The sequence below is a fragment of the Vanessa atalanta genome, chromosome 18, assembly GCF_905147765.1.
Source record: "Vanessa atalanta chromosome 18, ilVanAtal1.2, whole genome shotgun sequence".
NCBI classification, from domain to species: domain Eukaryota; kingdom Metazoa; phylum Arthropoda; class Insecta; order Lepidoptera; family Nymphalidae; genus Vanessa; species Vanessa atalanta.
Window position 1 is genome coordinate 5,722,865 of NC_061888.1, and position 24,671 is coordinate 5,747,535.

Genomic DNA, 24,671 nt, shown 5'->3' on the forward strand with positions numbered 1-24,671 from the left:
GCAAGTGTATCTTTAACATCATTTAGTTGCTTGTTCTTGTTTTATTTATACGTAATGAATATTGTTTGACGTTCATTATGTTCGGAATTTCGCTTTAAAATTTGAGTTATCGTATCTTTATACTGTTGTTAGATTGTTTACGTAAACAATGGAATAAAGAAAATATACATTTTCTTTAGCTGAACTTTCGGCTTTACTCACGCTTAATTTATAAAATATTACCTGTCCCATCAAAAACATAAATGTAAAAATGAGACCCAAGTTAAATATTATGATATATACCTTGGTTGTTGTCTTCAACGACAAAAGAAGTGAGATCTAAATTTGTGCCAAGTTAAATAGTCTTTTCTGAAATTTATTTATAACTACATAAAATATCATTTCTTCTTATAACCTGGGGTAATATATTGTTGTCTAAGGTCTGTCTTGGCTAGTTCTTATATGTTTATAAACACAAATTGTAGTTTGTGTTTAGAATAACAAATTATAACTCAGAACATCTAAGAAGAATGGAGGACAGCTCAGAATTGCTTAGTAAGTATTAACGTACATTAAGAGCTGCGATGGTCCAGTCACAAGAAAACATGAATCTTAACCAGATATTGCGAGTTCATATCCAAACAAGTACCATTGAATATTTGCGTGCTTAATTTGTGTTTATAATTCATTTGTAACAGGCTTAGAACTTACGAAGGCTATAATATAATTCGTATATGAGAACTAGCCAAGTCAGACCTTAGGCAACAATATATTACCCCAAGTTATAAGAAGAAATGATATTTTATGTAGTTATAAATAAATTTCAGAAAGGACTATTTAACTTTGCACAAATTTAGATCTCACTTCTTTTGTCGTTGAAGACAACAACCAAGGTATATATCATAATATTTAACTTGGCTCTCATTTTTACATTTATGTTTTTGATGGGATATCACTACTTTTTGTATATAAATTATGAGTAGGACTTATTAATAACAAAATTAATACCATATGGTTTTTGTTAAACAATTCTATTTTCTTATGTTTACGGGGTATAATTGTCTTTTTTTTTAAACGTTCTTATTTTTCTTGTAGGTACCTCTGAAATGTTTGAGTGAATTGCCCATTCAGTGTCCGGATTTTTTTTACGCGTTTTCTGTTTATACTTAATTTGCCCAAGTGGGGGTGGTATAACGTGCGCAGACGGTTGTACTCTACAATAGAGCTTTCTTGAGTCTTGATTTGACTTGGACCTAAATTGATAAGATGTACTCCATCTAAGTTTTTAATTCTAGAGAGGCCAACGTAAGCCTGCTCTTTACTAAATATAGAGGAGCCTATGTCGAAAAGAGCACCGTCAAGGCGAAGGCCTTGTGATTTGTGTATAGTAGTAGAATAAACTAAGCAAATAGAGAATTGTTTCCTTTGTACATATATATACATTACTTAATATCTGTAACTTGGTTTTGACTTCTAGTTCGCAAATTAAATTATGTTTAAATTGAATTGTTATTTTACGTGCGCTATTGCTGTTGTCGACGTCCCCAATGTACTTTCTCTATTTTTCCATTGGACCCATTCACCAGTCCTTTGCTGACATCAGCATGCTTGCTCGATACTGTTCTTCCAAGCAATAAGGATCCCCGTTTGTAGCGCTAGAGTACAAACTTAAATCATTCCAGTTACGATATACATACTCTACTACAGTCTCACGAAACCTATTTTATTGTTGTATACTTGTATACTCAAACAAAAAATATGCAGTCGAATAGACTAGGCAGCTTCCATCGGAAGGCATTGAAATAATTCTTATGAGCGCGGTTGCCACTCGCTCAGACACGTCCGCGTTAAGGTTTAATCGCAACGCTCCTATCCCGCTGCTCCGGCGTCACGTCGCGCGCCGTGTACCAAAATGCCTATTATTATTATTTTTTTAAGTACAATGATTTTGCACCATTGATGTGCGCTAAATGCTAGTTAATAACGTAATAAATACGAAAGTCGGCTATACTCATAAGTAATAAAACGGAAATATTTGGATTTAAAAAACTTAAGGGTGGTATTCAACTTGTTATATATTCACGTGAAGATCTTAAAATCCACATTAAGACCGGCTGTCATAAGTTTTGATTGCGAGTTCTTACATCATTTTTTTATTACAGTTATTACAGGAACTAAGTATATAAGTTCCTATAGAGCCAATAAAATGAAAAATTATAATAAAATGATAAAAAATTACCAGTTTCAGATTTTTTCCTTTATATTGGCCTAATTATCTACCTGCATGCCAAATTTCAACTTTCTAGGTCATCTGGAAGTAGGTTATAGTTTTGATCTATAGGTCAGTCAGTGATAAAATTGACGATTTTTAGACGTTAATATCTAAATAACCATTTGAGATGCGTTTATGAAATTTGGAACACATATGTATCTCGCGAGTCTCAATATATGAGTCAAATTTGACACATTTATGTCAAATAGTTTTTAAATGGTTCGTGTAATATTACACACGGTGCTGCTAGCCAGTTCTGTTACTAGAACTTGGCTGACACGCTACCGCGTGTCTAGATAACACACAAACCTTATATTTTACCTTTCTCGAAGGGTGATTTAAATGAATCCTATGTCCTTCTCCGAGATTCAAACTATCGTCATACCAAATTTCATCTACATCGTTTCAGCAGTTTTAGCGTGAAGAGATAACTGACAAAGTTAATTTGGCATTTTTAATATTAGGATAGATTTTGTTGATTGTCCGATCTTAGATTTTTGGTTTACAATAATTTTAGGGTTTCTTTTTTTTAAATATGCTGACATGATTGAGTTTACCGTTTTTTCTTTTCAGTTTTAATTAAAACTATTATATGAAGATGTGCCATGATGGTATTATTATACTGTTAGCCGTTACGGCATACGAGTCGGACCTTAAAGGCACGCCAATATATGTTTGATCGTAAAAAAAATTACTTTGACACAGTTCTATTGCGAATATGTTAATTTTTTTTTTACAAAACAATATTTTTATACACAGTTCCACCTTTATAAAATCCAGATTTATTCGGATTGGAGCTTTATTTCTTATAAACCTTCATAATTATTCGCAATCCAGTCAAGAAATTCTTCAATTAAACTTTCGATTGAGTTTTTAACACCGTTCACGATATGAGAACTACTTTTAATGGCCTCATTTGTATTCGCATACTACCGCAAAACTTAAAACGAAAATTGTAGATTTCTCCAACGGTTCTTATTGCGGTCATTTGCACTTTGCGAAAACTTCATGAGACCATTGCATGCGATCCCCGGCCACGTATAAATTGTTATTAGATTTTATATGGATACTTGCAGTGCCGCAGTATATGTACTTGGTGTGATGTTATTTTGGAGTCCAGATAGTCGTGCGGTGAGAATACGTGAATCTTAACCGAAGATTGCTCTGCTCTGAATTTTCATGGGTATCATTTGTGATTATAATTTATCTCGGGTTTGGCGGTGGAAAATATCCAGAGGAAGCTTGCATGGGTTGGATGAAAATCTTCCATTTTAATTATGTATATCCGCCAATCTGTATTGGAGCAGTGCAGTGTGAATAAACACCAAACCGTCTCCACAAAGAGAGGGAGTTCCAGCAGCGCCCAACATTTATTATACAAACAACATTATATTCTATTATTTAATTTTAAATATAATCTGATAAATAAAATAATGACATCTGGCGACATTTATTTGCGACTTAATAGGGGAATGCTGCTAGTGTATAATTACTAACGGCAGGTTCATCATTCGTTTGTTCATGTGTCATTTCTTTGGGAGTCAATAAATTGAAAGAATAAGAATAGATTCCTGCCAAAAACTAAACATCAATGTGAATTCCTTTGATTTCAGCCAAATTCAGTCAATTCACGCTTACGGTCTTGAGTGAGTTTTGACTGTAATTATTAACCCAATCACATTCCAAATCAGAACTCGGCAAAACATAATACTTGATGCATAATTTGCTGGTGGAATAACTGATGAATATTTGTTATTCAGGCGAGCTCACGGGTATACTTACATTGTGATACCAAGATATGCGATGTTCCTTTGGATTCGCACGTACAGAACACTCGAAGTAAACGTCGTCACCTTCTTTGATGTCATTAGGGTTGAGGGTGCTGCCTAGCGACAAAGATACTACAGGCGGATCTGAAACAAAAAAAAAGTTACGTTGTCGTCTTTAAAATGGCTATTTATTATCCTTTTCTCATATTAAATTAAGTGTAATTTGTTATTGTTGGAAAGGGTATGAGAAAAGCTCATAAGGTCAAGAGGTCAGTTTTCCAGTCTATCTAAACTCGTTGTTCTCCACTTAAGCTATTTAGGATTATATAAACATATATATATATATATATATATATATATACATAATACAGCCCGTATTATACTGAGTATAATATGTACCCATTGAGGTAGAATATGTGATTATTATATGGAAGAATTTCTGAGGAAATTGTGTACGATATAAAGTGAGATAGCGTTGAGATTAACCTTTGTACTCTTCAGATACCCTTAGCATTAAAACCTTATTTCTATATATTATTTTTCATACGAGAATTTGATGTTTTCATTTTTAATAAGTTAATTTGCAAATTGATTTTGAATCGTTCGAATATATTTAATGGATTAGTCAATATTGGAATTATGAATTATTACATAAATGTCAAAAAGTAAATTCTATTCAAGATTCTGTTCAAGCCATTAAAACTCGAAGGGACGTCTCCCCTTTAACCGAACTTCAGATTGGAGTGAAATTCCATTATATGAAATTACTTAAGTAAAATTACGCCTTGAGTTTCGAAGAATCAGATCTAATAACATTCAAAGGTTGCACGTCATTTAAATTTAATATTACGTCTCAATACTTAAATGGACGATTTGAATTATATTTTATATATAAAAAGAAATAAATCTGAATTGCTTGTTTGTAAATTAAAGTAATATAAAATTAGGTACGCCGACGGGCAAATGGTACCTGGCTACCTGATGTAAAGTGGTCATCATCGCCCATAGACATTGGCCCTGTAAGTACCTACTATTAACCATTCCTTATATCGCCAATGCGCCAACCACGTATCTTGGAAGCTAAGATTTTATGTTTCCTGTCTGTATCGACACTGGCTCACTTAGCCTTCAAAGTTGTTTTTTCTAACTTAATTTTTCCGGAACACAAAAACTACTACTAACTGGCTGTAGAAAATCTGATGAATAAGTAGAACCCAGAAGGACTTGCACAAGTACCGTGAAATACTCTTAATCAAAAAAGCACAATTTTTAAAATGTCTGTCTGTCTGCCAAATTTTTTTAAGTTAATCTTCGAAACTTTCACTTGATAGATACGTTATATTTTAAGGGTTAACTTAAACTATTTTCATTTTCAAGGAATTAATACAATAAGTTATTATTTCGTATTTGGTAAAAGTAACTAAAAGCCATTGTTTGGTTTGGTCAAAGTCTGCCGTACCTCACTAGTTAAGAACATATACAATCAAGATATATTGTGACAGGATCCGACGGCGTAGATCAATATTTTGAACATAATATGTACATTATATAGATATTTGTATTGTATTTTATATGTTTTTTGATCTCAAGGATCAAAATAAAATATAAACATCAAAGGATATACGCATATTAAGTAATGTTAGTGATTATTTGTTTTAATTTGTGGTGGGCTTTGAGCAAGACCGTTAGGTAGGTAACCTAATCATCATATATTCTATCATCAAACTGTAATGTTTAGGATTGTTTTGTTTAGGTTTGAAGGTTGAGTGAGCCAGTGTAACTACAGACACAAGACACATCTTAGTACAAAAGGTTGGAGGTGTATCAACGACGTAAAGTATTTATATTTCTTACAGCGGCAATGTCTATGGGCCGTGGTGACCACTTACAATCAGGTGGCCCATTAGCTTTTACCTATATAATAAAAAAATTATTACACTATATAAGCAGAGACTACAGAACGATACGGAATCACATAAAATAACGAATTTGTACTTTATATTATAAGAAAATAAATTGAGGTACTAATTAAGAGGTGGAGTGAGTGAGCACAAGACAGGGATGCGTCGAGTAATTGAAGGAGTCACCCCAAAAAGGCGGCTCTTACAAATAACAAAATACTTACATTTAATAAGACTTACTGACATTACTCAAGCGACGACAAAATTGTTTTTATATTTTTGATTAATCTATTATATTTTCAATCGAATAAGGAAACAAAAAGAAAATAAAATTCTGAGTAAAGTATTCGTGATATTCAAGTGTTATTATGTGATTTATTGAGAGAAAATGAGGGAAATTTTGTAATAGAATAATACATGATAATTCCGAATAAAATTAATCCTATTTCAAAATGGACTAAACATACATCCGCTAACTTTATCGAATAACCGAACACTATCGACTGATTTTCAACCAATCTGCATACTCGAACAGATGGAAAATCTCCTGTATATGCGGTTTCTACATCGTTACGATATTTAAGTTTCATTGTTTGAAATGTTCATTAGAATATATATGAAACTAGGCTATGTTCGGGAATGTTGAAAGTTTTAAATACCGCTATTCATTTTGATGATGTGCATTTATCAAATTGCTTCAAATTACGTACGTGTGCGGTGCAATTCTGAGCCAGCAGCAGTGAAGCATCGTGTTGGTATTAGTCCCCAACATAACCCTTAAATGCCAGTGGTATATTTATCGATTTATCTATGGTCGAAGGAGACTTCTTATCAAATAGCCGTTTGGTAGTTTACGTGATTTATAAGGACGATATCAAAGATATGAATGGTAAAATTTTAACTTTAAATTATCAAAATAAGCCCAGATATCCCAATAAATAAAAGTGCGGTGTGCCACTGAATTTGCATGTGCTTTATTTGTGTTTGTAGTTTTATTGGCGGTGAAGAAAAACTGCATTTTGTATTTCCATGCTAATTGGAGCATGTTTTGAATAAGCCTCAAACATTTTCCTCAAATTTAGAATAGTCCTTTTTCGCAATAGTTAGACATTTACAGATTATTATTGTAGTTTACTTTACTTACATAACAGTATCAATCAAAGACAACCCTCCTATGATACCATCGTATAGTTTTATTCACTTTGGACAATTTAAATAATAATAGCGTGTTGATACAATATCACTGAGCGAACGACTGCAAACCACGCGATGTTAAAATCATTACCGAACTACTGAAACATCTGGTTTGTTCAGGTGAAGAGAGTCTCAAACCAGGCGTTGACACTTTATTGGCCATTAAAGACCTATAACGACGTCGACCCGCGGCGCGAAAACGTCGTCCAAATAAACATTTACGATTTCTACGTTAAATTGTTGCCAAAACGATTCAAGACGAAGGGAGCGAAGCTATTCCACCCGCTCTAAATGCGTTACGGTTCGCCAAGCAGAAGTAAATAGAATTTATTTATATTCGGAAATTAATTTCCTTAGTCGTAATAGAGTCAGCGCCTTTCTTTGCTCATTTTGACGACTGTCCCATTAAAGAATTAAGTCATTTCGCGCGCTACGATGGTTTCGTATGCTTTGAACAATTATATAATTAGTGTATGGTTGCGTATCGGAAATTGAAATGTTTACTAATTGGATTTACTCTACCGAATTTTATAATTTAAATTAATTGCTTAGCATTTCATTTTAAAGTACAACAATCATACAAGAAATTTACTTATAACAAAACAAAGATAAACAAAAATACAAAGCTCGTATACCTATTAAGTAAATAATATCAATTTAATTCTAAAGTTAATGATAAAAATATCAATACAAGTCAGAAAACCATTACATCTTAGTATTAGTGAATAAATGTACTTATTATGCACAGAAAAAAAATTACAGCATTTATTAAAAGAAGAGAATTTTTCGTGAAACAATCTGTGAAATCTAATTGAATCTCCTTGAAAATGTTACTCGAGTCCTGAAACGATTCGTTGGTCGAAATTAGTTTTTGGACCAACCTCGGTGTTGCTTTTCATGTTAAGTACCCGACATATAACAAGATTTTAATTACCGTTCACTGAACACTCTCACATACTAGTTCTCTGAAATTTTCAATACACTAGATATTGTAAAGATACTTATACTTATAATATACTTTGTGGTAGAGCTTTGTGCAATCAAAAAGTACCACCCACTCTAAGCATCATTTATTAGGATAGTTGTGTTCTGGTTTGTAAGCCAGTGTAATTGCACAGGGGACGCAACTTCTTAGTTCGTAAGGTAGGTGGCGCATTGGCGATGTACGAAATGGTTAATACTTCTAACAGCTTTAATGTTTATGGTCCGGGGTGATCAATATCCGGTAGTCCGTTATAAAATCTATCTATCATAAATTTTAATAAATTTAATTAAGTTAGTGTTTTTAATATCATATTGTATGCAATAAAACAACAGACGCTAACTCTGCGAGTTAATTTAATTTAATCTGTTTATAAAGCTTGAAAATTTCGTAATAATAAAGTAAGACTTATAAGTATATATATACATATATATACTTATAAGTATACATATACATATATATATATATACAGAAATTATTTAATATAATTTATTTTAAATTACGAAAATAAGCGGTTTACTACTTGTATCCTGTGGCTTCGCTCGCGTTTTAGAAGTTGGTCATCAGCTGCTACTTAATCAAAGTCTATGTCCTTCCTTAGTGTTCTAGCTTGCTTACCAAATTTCATCAAATTCGGTTATGTAGTTTAGTCTTGCAAGAGCTACAGATAGACAGAGTTACTTTCGCATTTATGATATTAGTATAGATGAATTATTTATATACGATAATATAACCATTATCAAATTATTCAAACTTTAACCATTTTTTTAATTATGCATTTTTAATGCAATCAAAGAAATATTACAATGGAAACAAAGAGAGAGAAACTTATAATTGTGCAAGAGTTAAATACAACAAGAAAAGTTAAAATAAGTACTTAACTATTATTTTAACAGCCTTATAATAAAACTTGTATAACTTTGATGAATAGTTATTTGTACAATGACTTCTCTTTTTCTCGCATCAGTAATTTGGCGTTTGCAAGAAAAAGACAAATCATTGTGTAAGAATACACAGCTATGTAATGGTGCCTTATAGATCTATTCACTTCGAACGCGTCCGTCCACGTTTAATTATTATCGACGTTAATGTTAGTGACGATCGTGCTTACAAAATGTATATGTGTTCATAAGATGACGTAGAGAAAAGACAGCGAAAAATATACGATAACTTAAAGCAGCGCGGGGCGCCTTCTATGAATAAATCTATACTATAGTATAGAAATATTATTAATACGAAAATTACTCTGTGTATCTGTCTGTTGTTCTATTATGGCGAGACTATTGAACCGAATTTGATGGAATTTTTTATTAAGCTTGTGCCCCAAGGGATGACATAGGCTTCTTTTATATCTAATACCTGACACACCAAACCATTAAACACAAGCGAAACCACAGGTGAGAAGAGTATATGATAAGTCAACGAGTTACATTTACTTTATTTCATTTTTAAAGTAAACAGTGAATACAGGACGGCTAACCTCTTAGAGGCCGCGTACGACAACTAGTTGGTATCTAATAAATGTGTGTTCAAATGACTGTGTGTGTACTTAAAAAACGGTATAATGTATTTAACTTTCTGTTAATAGTTAGAGTTGATACAGAGAACAAATTAATTCTTAGTCTCTTCCGTGTAAACATTACGTCGGGTAGGACAAGTCAACTACGTCACTCCTCCAAGTCCTCTGCAATGGATAAACTTTTCATTAAGTTTACATTACAGACTAACTAAAATAACTATACTAAAATCTAGACTTTTGCTACAAAGATTTAATGTAACTATTTTTTAATGCGATTTTAACATATGCCTTTTTCATTTTAAAAACTAGCTGCTCCATCCAGCTGCACCTTCTCCTTCAGAGTGGAGCGCCGCATACTTTATTAGATTTCTCAATAAATGTTGAGAGAGCTACTTAGTACTTAACGCTTTTTTTTATTTCACTGGTAAGGTTATTCTAATATAGAGCCGATCAAATTAACTCATCAGCTCTATAATAACAATGTTATCTCTACGAAATGATAATAGATATAATGATAGAGTTTTTAATATATAAAATCTTAACATTTAATTATTATTTTTTTCCTTAAAATTTAATTATCTTTTCTCAAATCTTTACTTTATTCTACTAATTAAACAATTAAAACTCAATCGGCTGAGTGCTTTTTGACTTTCTCGCGTCGGAATTGTTTCACTTAAATTTTATTCATTTTTTATATTTTCCTTTATTATGACTAATAAAGGTAAAGGTAAGCTTAAGACTCTACGATACCATATATACCATCTGTCTTGTTGTTCTCCCCTCTTAAAGAGGAGGCTTTGACCACTCTTCCCCTATGCTAGTAAATGCATACATGGCAGAATCATCGTAACATCTGAGTTTACTGACAATGATTTCGCCGCTGATCATAAGGTGAATTACGATATAAATTTAAATAATTATGTTGCTATAATTAGATTTGAAAGTTGGAAAACAAAAGATAAATTAATCCTATACAGTGGTCTCGTAAATAATGCGTAAGTTAGAAACGACTAAATTAGTTGAAACTAATTCCAAACTCTGCAGTGAGTAAGCTGTTTGGACAGAGCCTTGGTGCATTCGCTACGTATACCACTTTAGAGAATTTAATGCACGACTATTTAAAAAAAAATAAGTTAAATACTATATGATAACTTACTGGTATAGGTTATCTTTTATTTTCAATAAAATTATATATTTTATGAGACATATGAATGCATGACTAATGACTGTTTAAAAAAAATCTATTCTATTTTTAAAAATATTTTATACAAATATATTCAATAAAAATATTTATTTTATAATAAATATATTTTGTTTCAGAATAAGTGTTGTGTGCGTGACGGACGTGGTTTATATAACTAACAATATCAATATAAATATGTTTATAATACAGTAATTTGTTCCACTGCCTCTAATACTCAATCATTCCCGAACAGCGCCAGAAGGAAAACAATTTGGTAGATTATAGTAGAGACAGATTGTAGTCTGGAATAGTATATAAGTTACGTTTTAGCCTTAACACGTGTGTCTTCCCCTAAAGGAAATTTGCAAATAAAAAAAAATCTATATTCTCCCAATAGGTCAACAAAAAGCTAATTTAAGTTAAATTTAAAATGCAAACTTGATATTGGCATATTTACGGGTATAAATTTACCGTAGAGCTGGACTGGGCTAAATTACATAGAATTAATTTTCAACAAGTTTGCCGTCAAAGTTACACTAAACACGCTTTAAAAGCTACTTTAGGAACATTAAGGTTTTTGTTAATAAGAAAATAATGAAAAGTGCACGTCGTCTTAAAAAGGTAAAAAAGTCGAACTCTCCAAAAATAAGTACAATAATATACAAGATTTATTAAATTAATTATACATTTACCATTGGGTTACAGCGTTATGATGTATGTATATATAATTTTAAATATACAGAACTCTTGATTGCATATCTTTTATTAATATCTTTAAAATAATAAATATAATACGTATTTCTCATATATGACATACTAAATTTATAAAATAAGTATGACGAAATGTTTTCTTGCTTATGATTTGTTATGGATCGTTATATATATAATAATTATTCTTCGGTATTATAACCACTTTACTGGATCAATTTCGATGTCTTTTTTTATCTGTGTTTTGTAGGTTGGATAATTTAGATTAAACGCGGTCCAGTTCCGGGATTAAAAAAAAAACAATAAAAATCATACTTCATCCGTACGAAGTCTGCGTAGTTCGTATAACAATATTTCTGTTATACGAGCTGTAAAACTTTTCTCTATGTATGAGCTATCTAGAGAATTAATATTTTAAATTTGTACCGATTCTGCAATAAGCTCAATCAAACTTTTCGGTTTAGTTTCCTAATTTTATTATATATATGTACTATTGATTGCTATGAAAATTTGGAATAACTTTTTTTTTTTTTATTGCATTGGTTGGTGGACGAGCATATGGGCCACCTGATGGTAAGTGGGCACCATCGCCCATAGACAAAGGCGCTGTAAGAAATATTAACCATTCCTTACATCACCTATGCGACACCAACCTTGGGAACTAAGATGTTATGTCCCTTGTGCCTGTGATTACACTGGCTTATTCACCCTTATAACCGGAACACAACAGTAAAGTGTACTGTTATTTGGCGGTAGTATAACTCAGAAACTAATAACTTTTCATAATCATACCGTAATCATAAGACCAAATTAGCTGCAAATATGATGTTCTTGAAACTCTTCCAAGTAATGTATCGTGTGTGGCACCCTGTATGGTATAAAATATACTCGAATGTTATGATAAATAATCACTTAAGGCTTTGTGCAAGCCTGGGTAGGTACCACACACTCATCAGATATTCCTACCGCCAAACAGTAGTACTTAGTATTATTGTGTTCCGGTTTGAAGGGTGAGGAAGCCAGTGTAACTACAGGTACAAGGGACATAACATCTTAGTTCCCGAGGTTGGTGGCGCATTGGTGATCTAAGGAATGTTTAATATTTCTCACAGCGCCATTGTTAATGGGCGTTAGTGACCCTTATCATCAGGTAACATATTTGCTCGTATGCCTAACAAAAAAAAAAAGACCACTAGTCTAAATAGTATTGTGCTACTCAAACTCATTATTCATATATTCATTCAATTGAATATATAGGTATTAAAAATGAATAGTTGTAGGCTTTTAGGTTGTGTACGTGAATTTTAAGTGATTTTAAAAACGTTTTATCAAAACAACAACCGCATCGGTTCAATTTTACGCAAAATCATCGAATTTCAATAATTATAGCTTATTATGGCAATTAGTACACCACCAAAAACGTGAGGTACGCGCGCGGTGACATTGCATCTGTTTAGTATTTATCCTTGTTGGTAGGGTTCTGTATGAGTAGGTGCTGCTAAAGTTTGAGTGAGCCAGTTTCCAGGATTGGTGGTGCGTTGGCAATGTAAGTAATGGTTAATATGTCTTACAGTGCAAATGTTTATGAGTGTTGGCGATCACTTGCTAGTCTACCTACCCATTTTTAACACTGCTTATGTACGTGATTTAATATTGCTTATATAATTCTTTGAGAATCGGTTATAATTGACACATATTATGTAACTACTTAGACTTATTATTTACTCTTTATGAAGATTGTATCTTTCATTCTTTCTCATTTTATAATATTTACTTCACATCTGCAGCCAAATATATAATAAAACCTTATAAAATCGTTGTATTCCAAGAAGCTAAATTCAACTATGTATAGGTTGCTCATGTTTAAATATAAAAAAATATTTATATAGACATATTACATTAAACTCTGACTACTAAACATTTCAAAGTTCATCTCAAAAAAACATTGATAAATAAGGCATATTACTCAAAACAAGATTATATTAAAGATAAAATAGTGTGAACTTAGCATTTGTTGACTTTAGGCAGGATATATAACTGACTTACTCTGAAATTAAAATGGTGGAAAAGAGTAATAACTGAGTTACTTGCCGTTTCTTCTCGGTAGTGTTACGTTTTATTCAACTCTGTAACATGACGATTCAAAGCCTTTTATGGGCCTACTTGAATAAAGAAAATTTTGATTTAACATACAAAGAGCATATCATATAATTTTATCTTATAATAAACTATTATTCGCCTTCAATTTAATGATATCACAGACGGAGAAGATAATTATTATTCTTATGTTACCTAATTATTAATACAACTGAATTTTCATTAAATTAATTTCTGTTTACATTTTACGTCTGAAGTTTGGTTGTGAATTAAAACATCGTGAACAATCCTGTATATGTTGGATGAAATTCTGCCTATCTATCAAAAGTGGAAGGTCCAAGCGTTTTCATTAAGAGAGCAGACCACTGCTTAAATGTATAAAATAAAGGTCAGAAAATAAATGAAAGCTTAATACTGGAAGCACTTGACAGAACTAGTCTAGACTTTTTTATGGGACGGATGGCAAACAAGCAAGAGGCTCACCTGATGATGGAAAGCGACAATGACCACTCAGGGACATCTGCAACACTGAAGGCTTGCAGGTACATTCCCGGCCTTTAAGAAATGAGTAGGCTATTTTCTTGAAGGTTACCAAGTTGTATCGGTTCGGAAAAACCGCCAATGAAAGCTACGATACAGAGTGGTTCTGCATTCATCAAAGACATGTCATTAACGTATTCATAAATCATCCATTAAAGGCACCATAGTATAGGCTGATTACGCATGTGTGGGTGTGATACACCATTACACATTTCCAATTATGGTACACATTTCCAAAAATATACACAAGGGGAAATTAATTAACAAACACGCACTGAATTGATATATTATCTTACGGTATATTAGCTATCGAAGATACGACACTGAATACCTCTGGTTAGCCCCGTTATGTTACCACGATCAATCACTAAGAGACGAAGCCAATTAACAAAACCCCTAGATATAGACACGAGCCTACATAAACAATTATGATATTTAGCTGTTCGGTATATAATATTAATTATTTTCAATATTTCCTGTTTATATTGTATATATATATAGACCGATTGGATGTGTTATTTAAAAATACAATTGGCTTTAAGTAATAAATAGGGAACCGCAATGGTCTTGAGGTTAGAGTACATTTTACATTACATTACATTAACAGCCTGTAAATTTCCCACTGCTGGGCTAAGACCTCCTCTTCCTTTGAGGAGAAGGCTTGGAGCATATTGCACCACGCTCCGATGCGGGTTGGTGGAATACACATGTGGCAGAATTTCGTTGAAATTAGACACTCACGCGCTCTAACCACTGGGCCATCTCGGCTCTCAGCTCGGCTCTACACCGAGGATTGCGGCCTGAAATCAGGCAAAGAACCATTTAATTCCCATGTGCTTAATTTGTGTTAATAATTACTCATTTCGCGCTTGATGAGGGAAAATATCTTAAAAAACCTTGCATGTGTCGGATGAAAATATTGCACATAGGTATATTTATAATTGGAGCAGGATCGTGGGATAAGCTCCAATTATACTTACTCAAAAATGTAAACGACCTCCGTAGTTGAGTATTATGTACACCGGTTTTCATGGGTACGCCACTCCGAGGTCCCGGGTTCGAATCCCGGCCGAGTCGACGTTGAAAAAAAGTTCATTAATTTTCTATGTTGTCTTTGGTCTGGGTGTATGTGGTACCGTCGTTACATCTGATTTCCATAACACAAGTGCTTTAGTTACTTACATTGGGATCAGAGTAATGTATGTGATGTTGTCCAATATTTATTTATTATTTTAAAACGTCCAGTAATTGAACCCTTCAAAGTGATTACTTTACTTTATTGTACCTTTAGTATGTTGATGCTGTCTTCCTCTCTGATTTAGGCTACGGTGGTCAATCTCAAGGGAAACCAGACAATTGCGCAGAATAATTTACAGTGCAAAAGTTTGTGCTCAGATACAGTGACACTCTATTCCTTCACTTTCATAATCCAACCTGCCGACAAATCTGACACGATCTGAAATAGTTCAGACGCAGGACCAACGGCTTTACTTGCTTTCCGAGGCATGGGACTATACGCACTTCTAACTATTAGACTCCAGGATACATGGAATTTTTTTAGCATCGGTTCAACCTGAAGTTTGAACCAAGGACCTTGGGATCTTCGGCCTTATATTTAGCCAAAAAACCAATGAGGCAATCAAGTGGTTTAGTAGAAAAATCTATCAAATATTAGTGTTTATTATAATATCCGCTACATAACGTGGCTCGTCATATATTTTCCAAATCCTAAATTTTGGCGTCGGTATCATCCTTTTAGCTTATGACCTAAGAGAGTGGCCATAATTTACCCCTATTGCGCTATAACTCCTCCCTCCGTTTTGGGTTTTTCTTTAGCAAATATAGAGTTTGTATATGTACCCTTTTAGAAATTCTTCCTTTTTTTGCAGATTCTACTTAATATGAGTATATCACTCAATTCTTAATACGTTCTTAAATTATCCTGTTCTGTTATTAAATAAATTGAATTAAATTACGAATGGATACGCGGTTTTTTTATTCAATATTTTTTGTGCGTATTTTAAGCCTCATTAGTTACAATAAGCAAGTCCAAGAGGCGCAAATAAAAGATTAAATTACTTAAACTATTTATTAAAAAAAAAGAAGTAATGAAATTACATTTATCCTATCAAATAATTAGCCTAGTGTCAACTGCTCGAAGCGTGAGCCGGAAGTGAAGTTTCCTTCGTACTCGGTACGATGGTTGGCAGTTTGTAGGTGGTCTTGATTTTGCAACTCGTACGATTCCCACGTTACGTGTTATAAATAATTATTGTATTAGCGGCGATCGCTTTGGTGGTCTTTGTGTTGTATTCAATAGAATGCTCGGTTAAGATGTTACGAGAATTCTTGAATGTGGATTGTCGAGGAGAAATATATTGCGAAAGTATAGATAGCTGAGTTATCAATCCTCTAGTGTAGTGCATTTATAACACATTTAAAAAATATTTGAATTATAAAGAACTGAATACCGATCCAAACTATAAAGTTTGCAACGGCAGTATTTATTTACGGAAATATCTCTCTTCGGTCGTGTCAGATTCCCGAGCCATTGGATTATGACAATGAGCGACAACAGTGCATTAGGTGCAATTTGTACCTGTGCACGCACACACGCACGTCGAACTACGTGCGCAGTTGCAGATCTATATTAAACGAATAATTTTTTTTGGCGCAGGTGGCAAACGAGTACGAGGGTCACCTGATGACAGTGACAACTACCGCTCTTCTGCAACACAATCTACAAGGCTTGCAGGTGCATTGCCGGCCTCTAGAAAGGTATGGGCTCATTTCTTGAAGGTTAACAAATATAATCATTTATTGTTATCTGTACTTTTTACCATCTTACATACTAAGACACCTAAACACAAACGCCACCCCCTCGTGGTAAGGTACGCCGATGATGATTTAACGCGGTGGAGCTCGCCTTGGTTTTTTAATAGATCTATTTACTAAGCAGTATATGGCTGAAACCACCCGGAGGGATCAATTTAATTATCATTTAAAGAGGCATTGTGGTTCAAGCTTATAGTTATTTATTAATTACACGACAATCTTTGGGTTATATCAGCATTGGATTGAAAAACTTATTGTCCTTTAAATTTTTCAATCGATGTTGTTTTTAATAGAGTGATTGTTATTGATATTATCAATATATCATAGAATTGCGATATTTTGAGATGAACATTTGTTTAATGTCAATTAAAATCGTTCTCTGTATCGACCAGGTTGAAACTGAGAACATTTTCACAAAAAAAAAACTACAATATTTTTATCGGCCCGATCCGAGACTTGACCTGAAATTCGGGGATCTGCAGACGCATAAGTTAGCCACAGTTAACTAGGCGGCAGTTGGCTTTACTAGTGTTTGTAACTCAATATCATTAACATTTTAGTTTTTAATATAATAAAAGATTTACATTTCTGATTTTTATGATGATTTGATTTCCTTTCTCATAATACGACACCCTCCACGCAAAAAGTCGTGACAGGGTTTTTGGGCAAAATGAGACATTGGTAATACTATAAATACGACACATCTGTGAAAACTATCTTTTCATATTTTCTCTATAAACCGAGGTTTTAACTCGCTATTAGTATTATCATATTTAAACTCCCGCGCATATAGTCGTGTCCTCAGTTGCGACGGTTTGCGTTGATCTCTTAGAGCACACACAAGTAAACCATGGCTTAGAACCGACGTTGTACAATGTACAAACAAAATATTACTAAGATATTTAAAAATCTAACAATAAAAGAAACTGCGGACCATTGCGGACTTTTTTGACGACCTTTTTAAGGTGTACAATACACTACAGTATTATTTTGATCCATCTCGTAGGGTTCAGCTAGCGTTTGCAATGTAAGCGCAAAAATGTGTTTATTTACGACATCACTTTAGAAACCTCTAAAATAGACAGTGTTCCTCTACTATATTGTGCATGTAATATACATATAAACTCCTCTTGAATCAATCTAAATATTAAAATCAACCGCATCAAAATCCGTTGTGTATTTTTAAATATCAAAGCATACACAGGGAGACACAGCTGTAAGCGACTTTATTTTATACTATGTAATGATGTTTTTTAAAAAAAATTACACATGCGTATAAAACGCACACGGAAGATGCTACTCTATGGGTGCTCGATGTTCGTGGATTATACGTTATAAGTATAACTTATGATTATATGCGTCGTTTCATATTAAAGTAAAGACCTTGTGTCAACATGAATAAAGTCGTAAGTTTTTATTTTTTACTAAAATATATATATTTTTAATGCAATCAAAAGTTATATTACTCTCTAATCTAACAATCATTGCAGTGTTCCAAAATTAATCACAACCTGTATTTGATGGTCGAGCAATGCAAAGACGAAAGTCAAAAATCGCTCACCTGTTTTTTTTTTTTTTAGACAACATCACATACATTACTCTGATCCCAATGTAAGCAGCTAAAGCACTTGTGTTATGGAAATCAGAAGTAACGACGGTACCAGAGACACCCAGACCCAAGACAACATAGAAAACTAATGAACTTTTTTCTACATCGACTCGGCCGGGAATCGAACCCGGGACCTCAGAGTGGCGTACCCATGAAAACCGGTGTACACACTACTCGACCACGGAGGTCGTCACACCTGTAAAATCACAAATTTTGTCATGCGATGGAGGTGTCGAATGGGCAGAAATGTAAAACAGTTTTTTACGTATTCTTTGAATTGTCACAATGTTTATCTTATAAGCACATAAAGATTGGTATAATATCATCAATATGTACCACGAGTTCTTACTAAAAGAAGAGACTAAGTAAGTGAGTTACTTATAAATAAAATAAAATGTATTCCAAATAATAATCAATCTTCAATAAGCTTAACGCGTAAATAACGAACAAAGTCACGGCCTCAATATTGATAATATATTTTACTAGTATATTTATATAATACGTATCTATAAACGGTGATTTTTAGCTTTGATGTTAAAATCACTAGAGCGTAAATAATTTCATCATACAAATTAAAGCAAATAGTATAAAATGAAGAGAAGTCGTATGGAAGACAAATTTAATTAAGGTAGATACAGAATGTTTCAGTTTATTGTTACGACCATAATTGTACGCATTTACTTTGTGTTTAACAAGTCCCAAGAATCTTGATATGTACATTTTCTAACAATGCCCCTGAAAAGGAACGAGAATTATCACTGGTGGAGGCGACTTTGTACTATGCAGTAACTCCAGCGCTAATTATTATTATCTTTAAAATTGTATAAAACCAAGTCTCTTTTGGGGTATCTCCATTTGTTATTACACGATAGGTTTATGTTGCCATAATGTATAATATTTCAATATAAACATTTTTAATCAAGATAATGAGAGGCGCTTTAAGAAATTAATCGTTTTACTCTGACTGAGTCTTAAGAATGAAAATAAATGAATGCCTTATTCAATCGTAGGTCTGCAAAAGGCTTACAGATTCGAAAAGAAAGGCAAAGCATTCATTGTACCTTGATAGAATTGCTGATTGTAATTTTTTAATTGATACTATAAAGTATAAAGAATTAAAATTCAATTACTTTTGGGGTTTGTACCCAAAAGTAATTGGTGAATTTTAATTCGATAAAAAGCAACCCAAGTGTGAAATAAGAGTAGGATAGTGATGAAATATTTTGCTTGTTGTATTTTCCTAAATGTCTTCCATTGTTATCTGATTACGATGAATCTTTTATTATTATCAATATATTATACCCGCAGTATATTTTAATTTTGAAAGTTGAACCTTTTCTATGATTGTCTCTAGATATCTTCGGCGATTCTAAACTAATTATAAGGTGTTCTTTTATTAGTTTGAGTGAGCGAGTATTTAAAATTCAACCATAAGAATAGAATAAAATGAAAAATTACGATGTAATCGTCAATTATAAATTAATTTTGATTTTAATTTATAAATAAATGGTTAAAAATCTGAAATCTCATTTCAGCAGAGCGTTTTGAAGAGCCTACATAACTGTTATATTTTTGAGTACAAATCACTTAAATATGAAAAATAAAACATTATTAGATATACTATCATGGGGTACTATTTGAAATGCGTACCAGCCAGTGCAAATTACTAACACGAAGGTACCATATGTGTCCCTCCTGGTTCTAATATGATTAGCAGAATTGACTGTGAGAGTGACTCTATGGTGTAGTCCGTATTCGAGGGAGGGACTTGGTCTACTATACATGCAAAGACGATGTTATATTCTGTAAGAAGATGGCAGAGCGGGAATGTTAGTCAGCCGATACCCATGTATGGGACGGATATCATAGATTTTGGTAATTAAGAATCAATTAGCCTCCCACTCTAGGTTCATAATAATATCTTACAATAAACATTTTTTAATCAAATATTCATTTAAATAGAATTCATCTCCTCAAATAAGTATTTATTGTTGTTGTTAAAATTAAAAGTAGATCACAAATGTGTTTCGAAAACCAATATTTAATTCATCACTGATATTAAATATCTTTTCTTAACAACTTCCTTAAGGGAAAATTATCTTTTTTCCTTATCGGCAATTCTGTGTATAGTGTCTATTTTATCTTAAATGTGAGGACATCAAAATTCTCATTTTTATGATATGTTTGGGAAAAAAATCATATGAAATTAGATTTCTCTAAAGAGTAATATTGCATAATATATCACATTAAATAAAACGGTTTAATATTTAGTTTTTTTAACGTTTATTTTTTTATTTATATTTGTCCTTTATAGTTTTTTTTGCGTCATGATATTGGTGATATTTTCCGAAACGATCATGTTAAAATATATATTCTTGAAATGGGAGATCATATTTTATTGGTTGCATTTGGTTAGATAAAAAATGAACTCGTTTGGGTTTAATTTGAGGAGCACAGAAGTTTACCTATTCTTAAGAATACTCATGAGTTATTTTAATAATTTATAGTACATATAATTGTACAATACAATTATTCATAAATATATATTATTATATCTCCGTAAAGTTTAATTATAATTTATCTCGCGAGATTGTAAACTATCAAAAGATTATGAACAGTGATTCAACTTACAATAAAACTTTTTTGAACAACTTATAATCTTTGGGTTAATTTAAATTACATAATTTAACTGAAATTCACACCTACAGATTATCCAACGATAATAGCGTTAAATAAAAGCACCATGCAATATATGCAGTATGCAGTTTACATTCTCGCGAGATGGATTATAATCTAACGCTATTTAAATTTTACGGTGACATATATATATACAAAAACTAGTTTATTTTTGTTAGTGTGAAGATAATAATAAACATGACATTAATGTGAGTGAAACATGAACGTTTTAAAGCCATACAAATTTTATCGTTTAATTTAATTAACAAAATCTAAGAAGTTGTACATAGCTCCTTAACGGCCTTACACTAAGTATGGCTCGAAGTTGGCTTATAAGTATCGCGTTTGTATATCTTGTATAAATGCAGGGTGTTAAGTAGCTATGATAATTAAACTTAACGATGTTAGAGATGTGAAAACTGGTTGAGTTTAACTTCGTTATTGCTTATTTTGTAGCAATATCCATTTAGGGAATGTCTCATGATATTAAGAAGTGGAGAAAACTGCGTCGTAGCCGTTTGTCTCGGCAAACAGGTGGGCCGAACAAATTGGGTCGAGTCTCGTATTACGTTTTTTGTTCGAAAATGTTTATGACATTTCATATTTGGTGTGGGAAAAAAATATATTACTGGAAATGATGTTAGTGATGTATTTACGTGAATGTCAGTTGATTTTCTTATGCCAAACATTTTATTCCGTTGAAGGGACATACTTTTATACTTATTGGAATTTGTGAGAAATTATTGATCCGATTTATTATGTAGTCCGTGGAGGTGCTTCTATTAATGATGACTACACGGGCTTCCTAAATGTGAGGGGAATGTATGCCATTGTTTAGAGCTTATTCCACCAGGCAGCGTCGGACACATGCAGGTTTTCTCATGGCGTTTTTATTTATGGCCGTGCACTAGATGAACATTGAACATAAATAAGTATTTAAAGATGCTTGCCGAGTTAAAATCCTCAAAATTTGGTTGTGATCGAGATGTTAAAACCCCTGGACTATCTCGGCCCTAGAATCTTTTGTTTTTTATCTGAAAATCCTAAACCCTATTTAGTTTTCTATGCATATATTTTGATCCTTATTTGTATAACTATTATAAATCTATATTTATATTTTAAATTAATTTGATTCTATCAAGCGTGCTGAGTCATAGAGCGCTACTGACAAAAATAATTAGTCATACATTCGCAATGAAATGCAATAACGAATTCATATCCTCTAAAACTAACACAAATTTACAAACGTATTCTATTAAAGACAAGCAATACGAGCCGGGGTTCCAGAATTCCTTTAATCAAATTGTAATATGAATACTCACAGACAACATCCAGCTTGAAGGAATCTTCAATGCTATGTCCGGGCATAGCGTTGTTGTCCGCTTGGCATTTAATTTGCACGCCGTCGTCGTCGGGCAGAGGCATGAATTGCAGGGAACTGCTCACCCACGTGTCGTTCATTGCGTCTGTTATCTAAAAATTATAGAACTTCGTTATATACTTCGTCCAAAGACACGAAACTCGTGTTAATCAAATCTTATCAACTATCCATTATATTAGTTTCTTGTGTTTATCGTTGTATGTATTACATTATATCGGCGTGAGAAATAGACGATAGAATATTAGTATTTGTATTTCCATGTGTGTATGTATTTTATTCGTGTGTGTGTTTTTGAAATTGTATTTAGGATAAGGATAAAAAACTATTGGATTTTATTTTGGCTTAAAGCGCCTATAATAATAATAATGTTTTTGTTGGTTTACAATAAGTTACAAATATCATAAAGGCCCGTTATCTAGGAAACCCCTTATCCTAGGGTCACATTCCAATTCTTACATACTTTGTTAGACTTATAAGTTTAAATTTTTTTTGTTTGGTAAAGATAAAGGAAAAATAAGGAGAAGTATAAAACTAGTTTAACTAGTCGTTATACGTTTTTTGTTGATTTAAAGCAAACAAACATATCATTTATTTTCTTAAATATATTTTTAGTAGCTTGATGTTTTTCTTTTTGTTAAGTTGGTACATATTTTTTAACATGTTTTTCCTTTACTACTTTATTTTAGCTAGCTAAATAATTTATAAAAACATTACCACAATAAAATACATACATAGTATTTACTGTTAAGGTACTTTACGAAATTCATTTTGTATGATATAAATCTACTATATTAATATTAATAAATAATGTCTTTGAAAAAAATAATAATAGTAAAAAGAACGATTAAAGCAATAAAATAAAATAATTGCAATTGTTATGTAATGTTTTTATAGTTGTATGTTAATGAACAAACGATAGATCATTACTTTCAATTGAAATATATAAAATACACTAAAAATCCACCCGATGGTAAGTGGTCACCACTAGTGGCGCTGTAAGAAATATTCCTGACATAAATAATTCGCTACCAATCTAGGGAACTAAAAATTGATGTTTGGCGATAGGATAGGTGTGGTAAATACTCAAACTGGTTTGCGAAATACTCTACCACCAAGTAAATTATTGTAATTTTACCATACAAATTAAAATATTATATTTGAGTAGGATAATAAATAGGATACTTTAATAATATCAAATACAAAAGAAGTACATTAGAAGTCGTTTACATAAAATAAACAACATAAATAACATTAATGGGAATAAACTCACTTTTCCCCTTTTAAATTTCCTATTGTCCTTGAACCAGGTCAGCTGAGCCGGGGGGCGGCTCCCCTCTGACACACACGATAAGCTGACGTACCGCTCAGAAGATAACGTCACGGGCTTGTTCTGTATCTGGACTAACGTCGGTTTCACTGTAACAAATGTGTTTTGATTTTGTTTTGTATTTTACAACCATTTCAGCAAATAATATAATACACAAGAGGAGTTATGTAGAGATAATTAGCAAGAGCGTTAAAGTATCAATCTTATACACTTGCAAAAGTAACTATTAAAATAAATAATTAAGAACTCCAATATACTACTTTATAAATGCATATTGTATTTCTAGGTCATGATTTCATTAGATATTTGAAAATTGAGACGAGATGGCTTGTATGTTGGCATATAATTCCGAAGAGGAGGCAAGGGCCTGCCCAAGCAATGGGATATAAAAAGTGATTTTTACATTTATGTTTTATCAATAAGTCATCAAATTCGTATATATTTATCACATCACACACTCTTTCACACAAACACATACACCCAAATTAAATCCTTCAGCTGATAAAAATGTCCGGTACTTATATACAAAGAATAAAAGCTGAGCTTTCGATCGAGATTCCCTCAAGAATCGACACTTTAAAACTAAGCTGTTGGATTTAGAAGCACTTGAAAGAGTCTTTTTGAATAAAAATAATTGGTAATTGAATAATATATCCAATTCCGTAAAGTACGTCCTACCTGAGAGGATTCGGTACTTAT

The 24,671-nt window shown here is 32.4% G+C and overlaps 1 protein-coding gene across 1 annotated transcript in view; it reads right to left on the reverse strand.

Annotated features, from left to right (window-relative positions):
* Window positions 1-24,671, reverse strand: part of LOC125071000 (synaptogenesis protein syg-2-like) — a 98,083-nt gene that overhangs the window by 19,993 nt on the left and 53,419 nt on the right. Inside the window, exons 6-8 of the mRNA XM_047681044.1 lie at window positions 23,916-24,061; window positions 22,587-22,737; window positions 4,034-4,164 (exon numbers count right to left, since the gene is read on the reverse strand). Of these exons, the coding sequence (XP_047537000.1) occupies window positions 4,034-4,164; window positions 22,587-22,737; window positions 23,916-24,061 (428 nt within the window). The remainder of the gene's footprint in view (window positions 1-4,033; window positions 4,165-22,586; window positions 22,738-23,915; window positions 24,062-24,671) is intronic.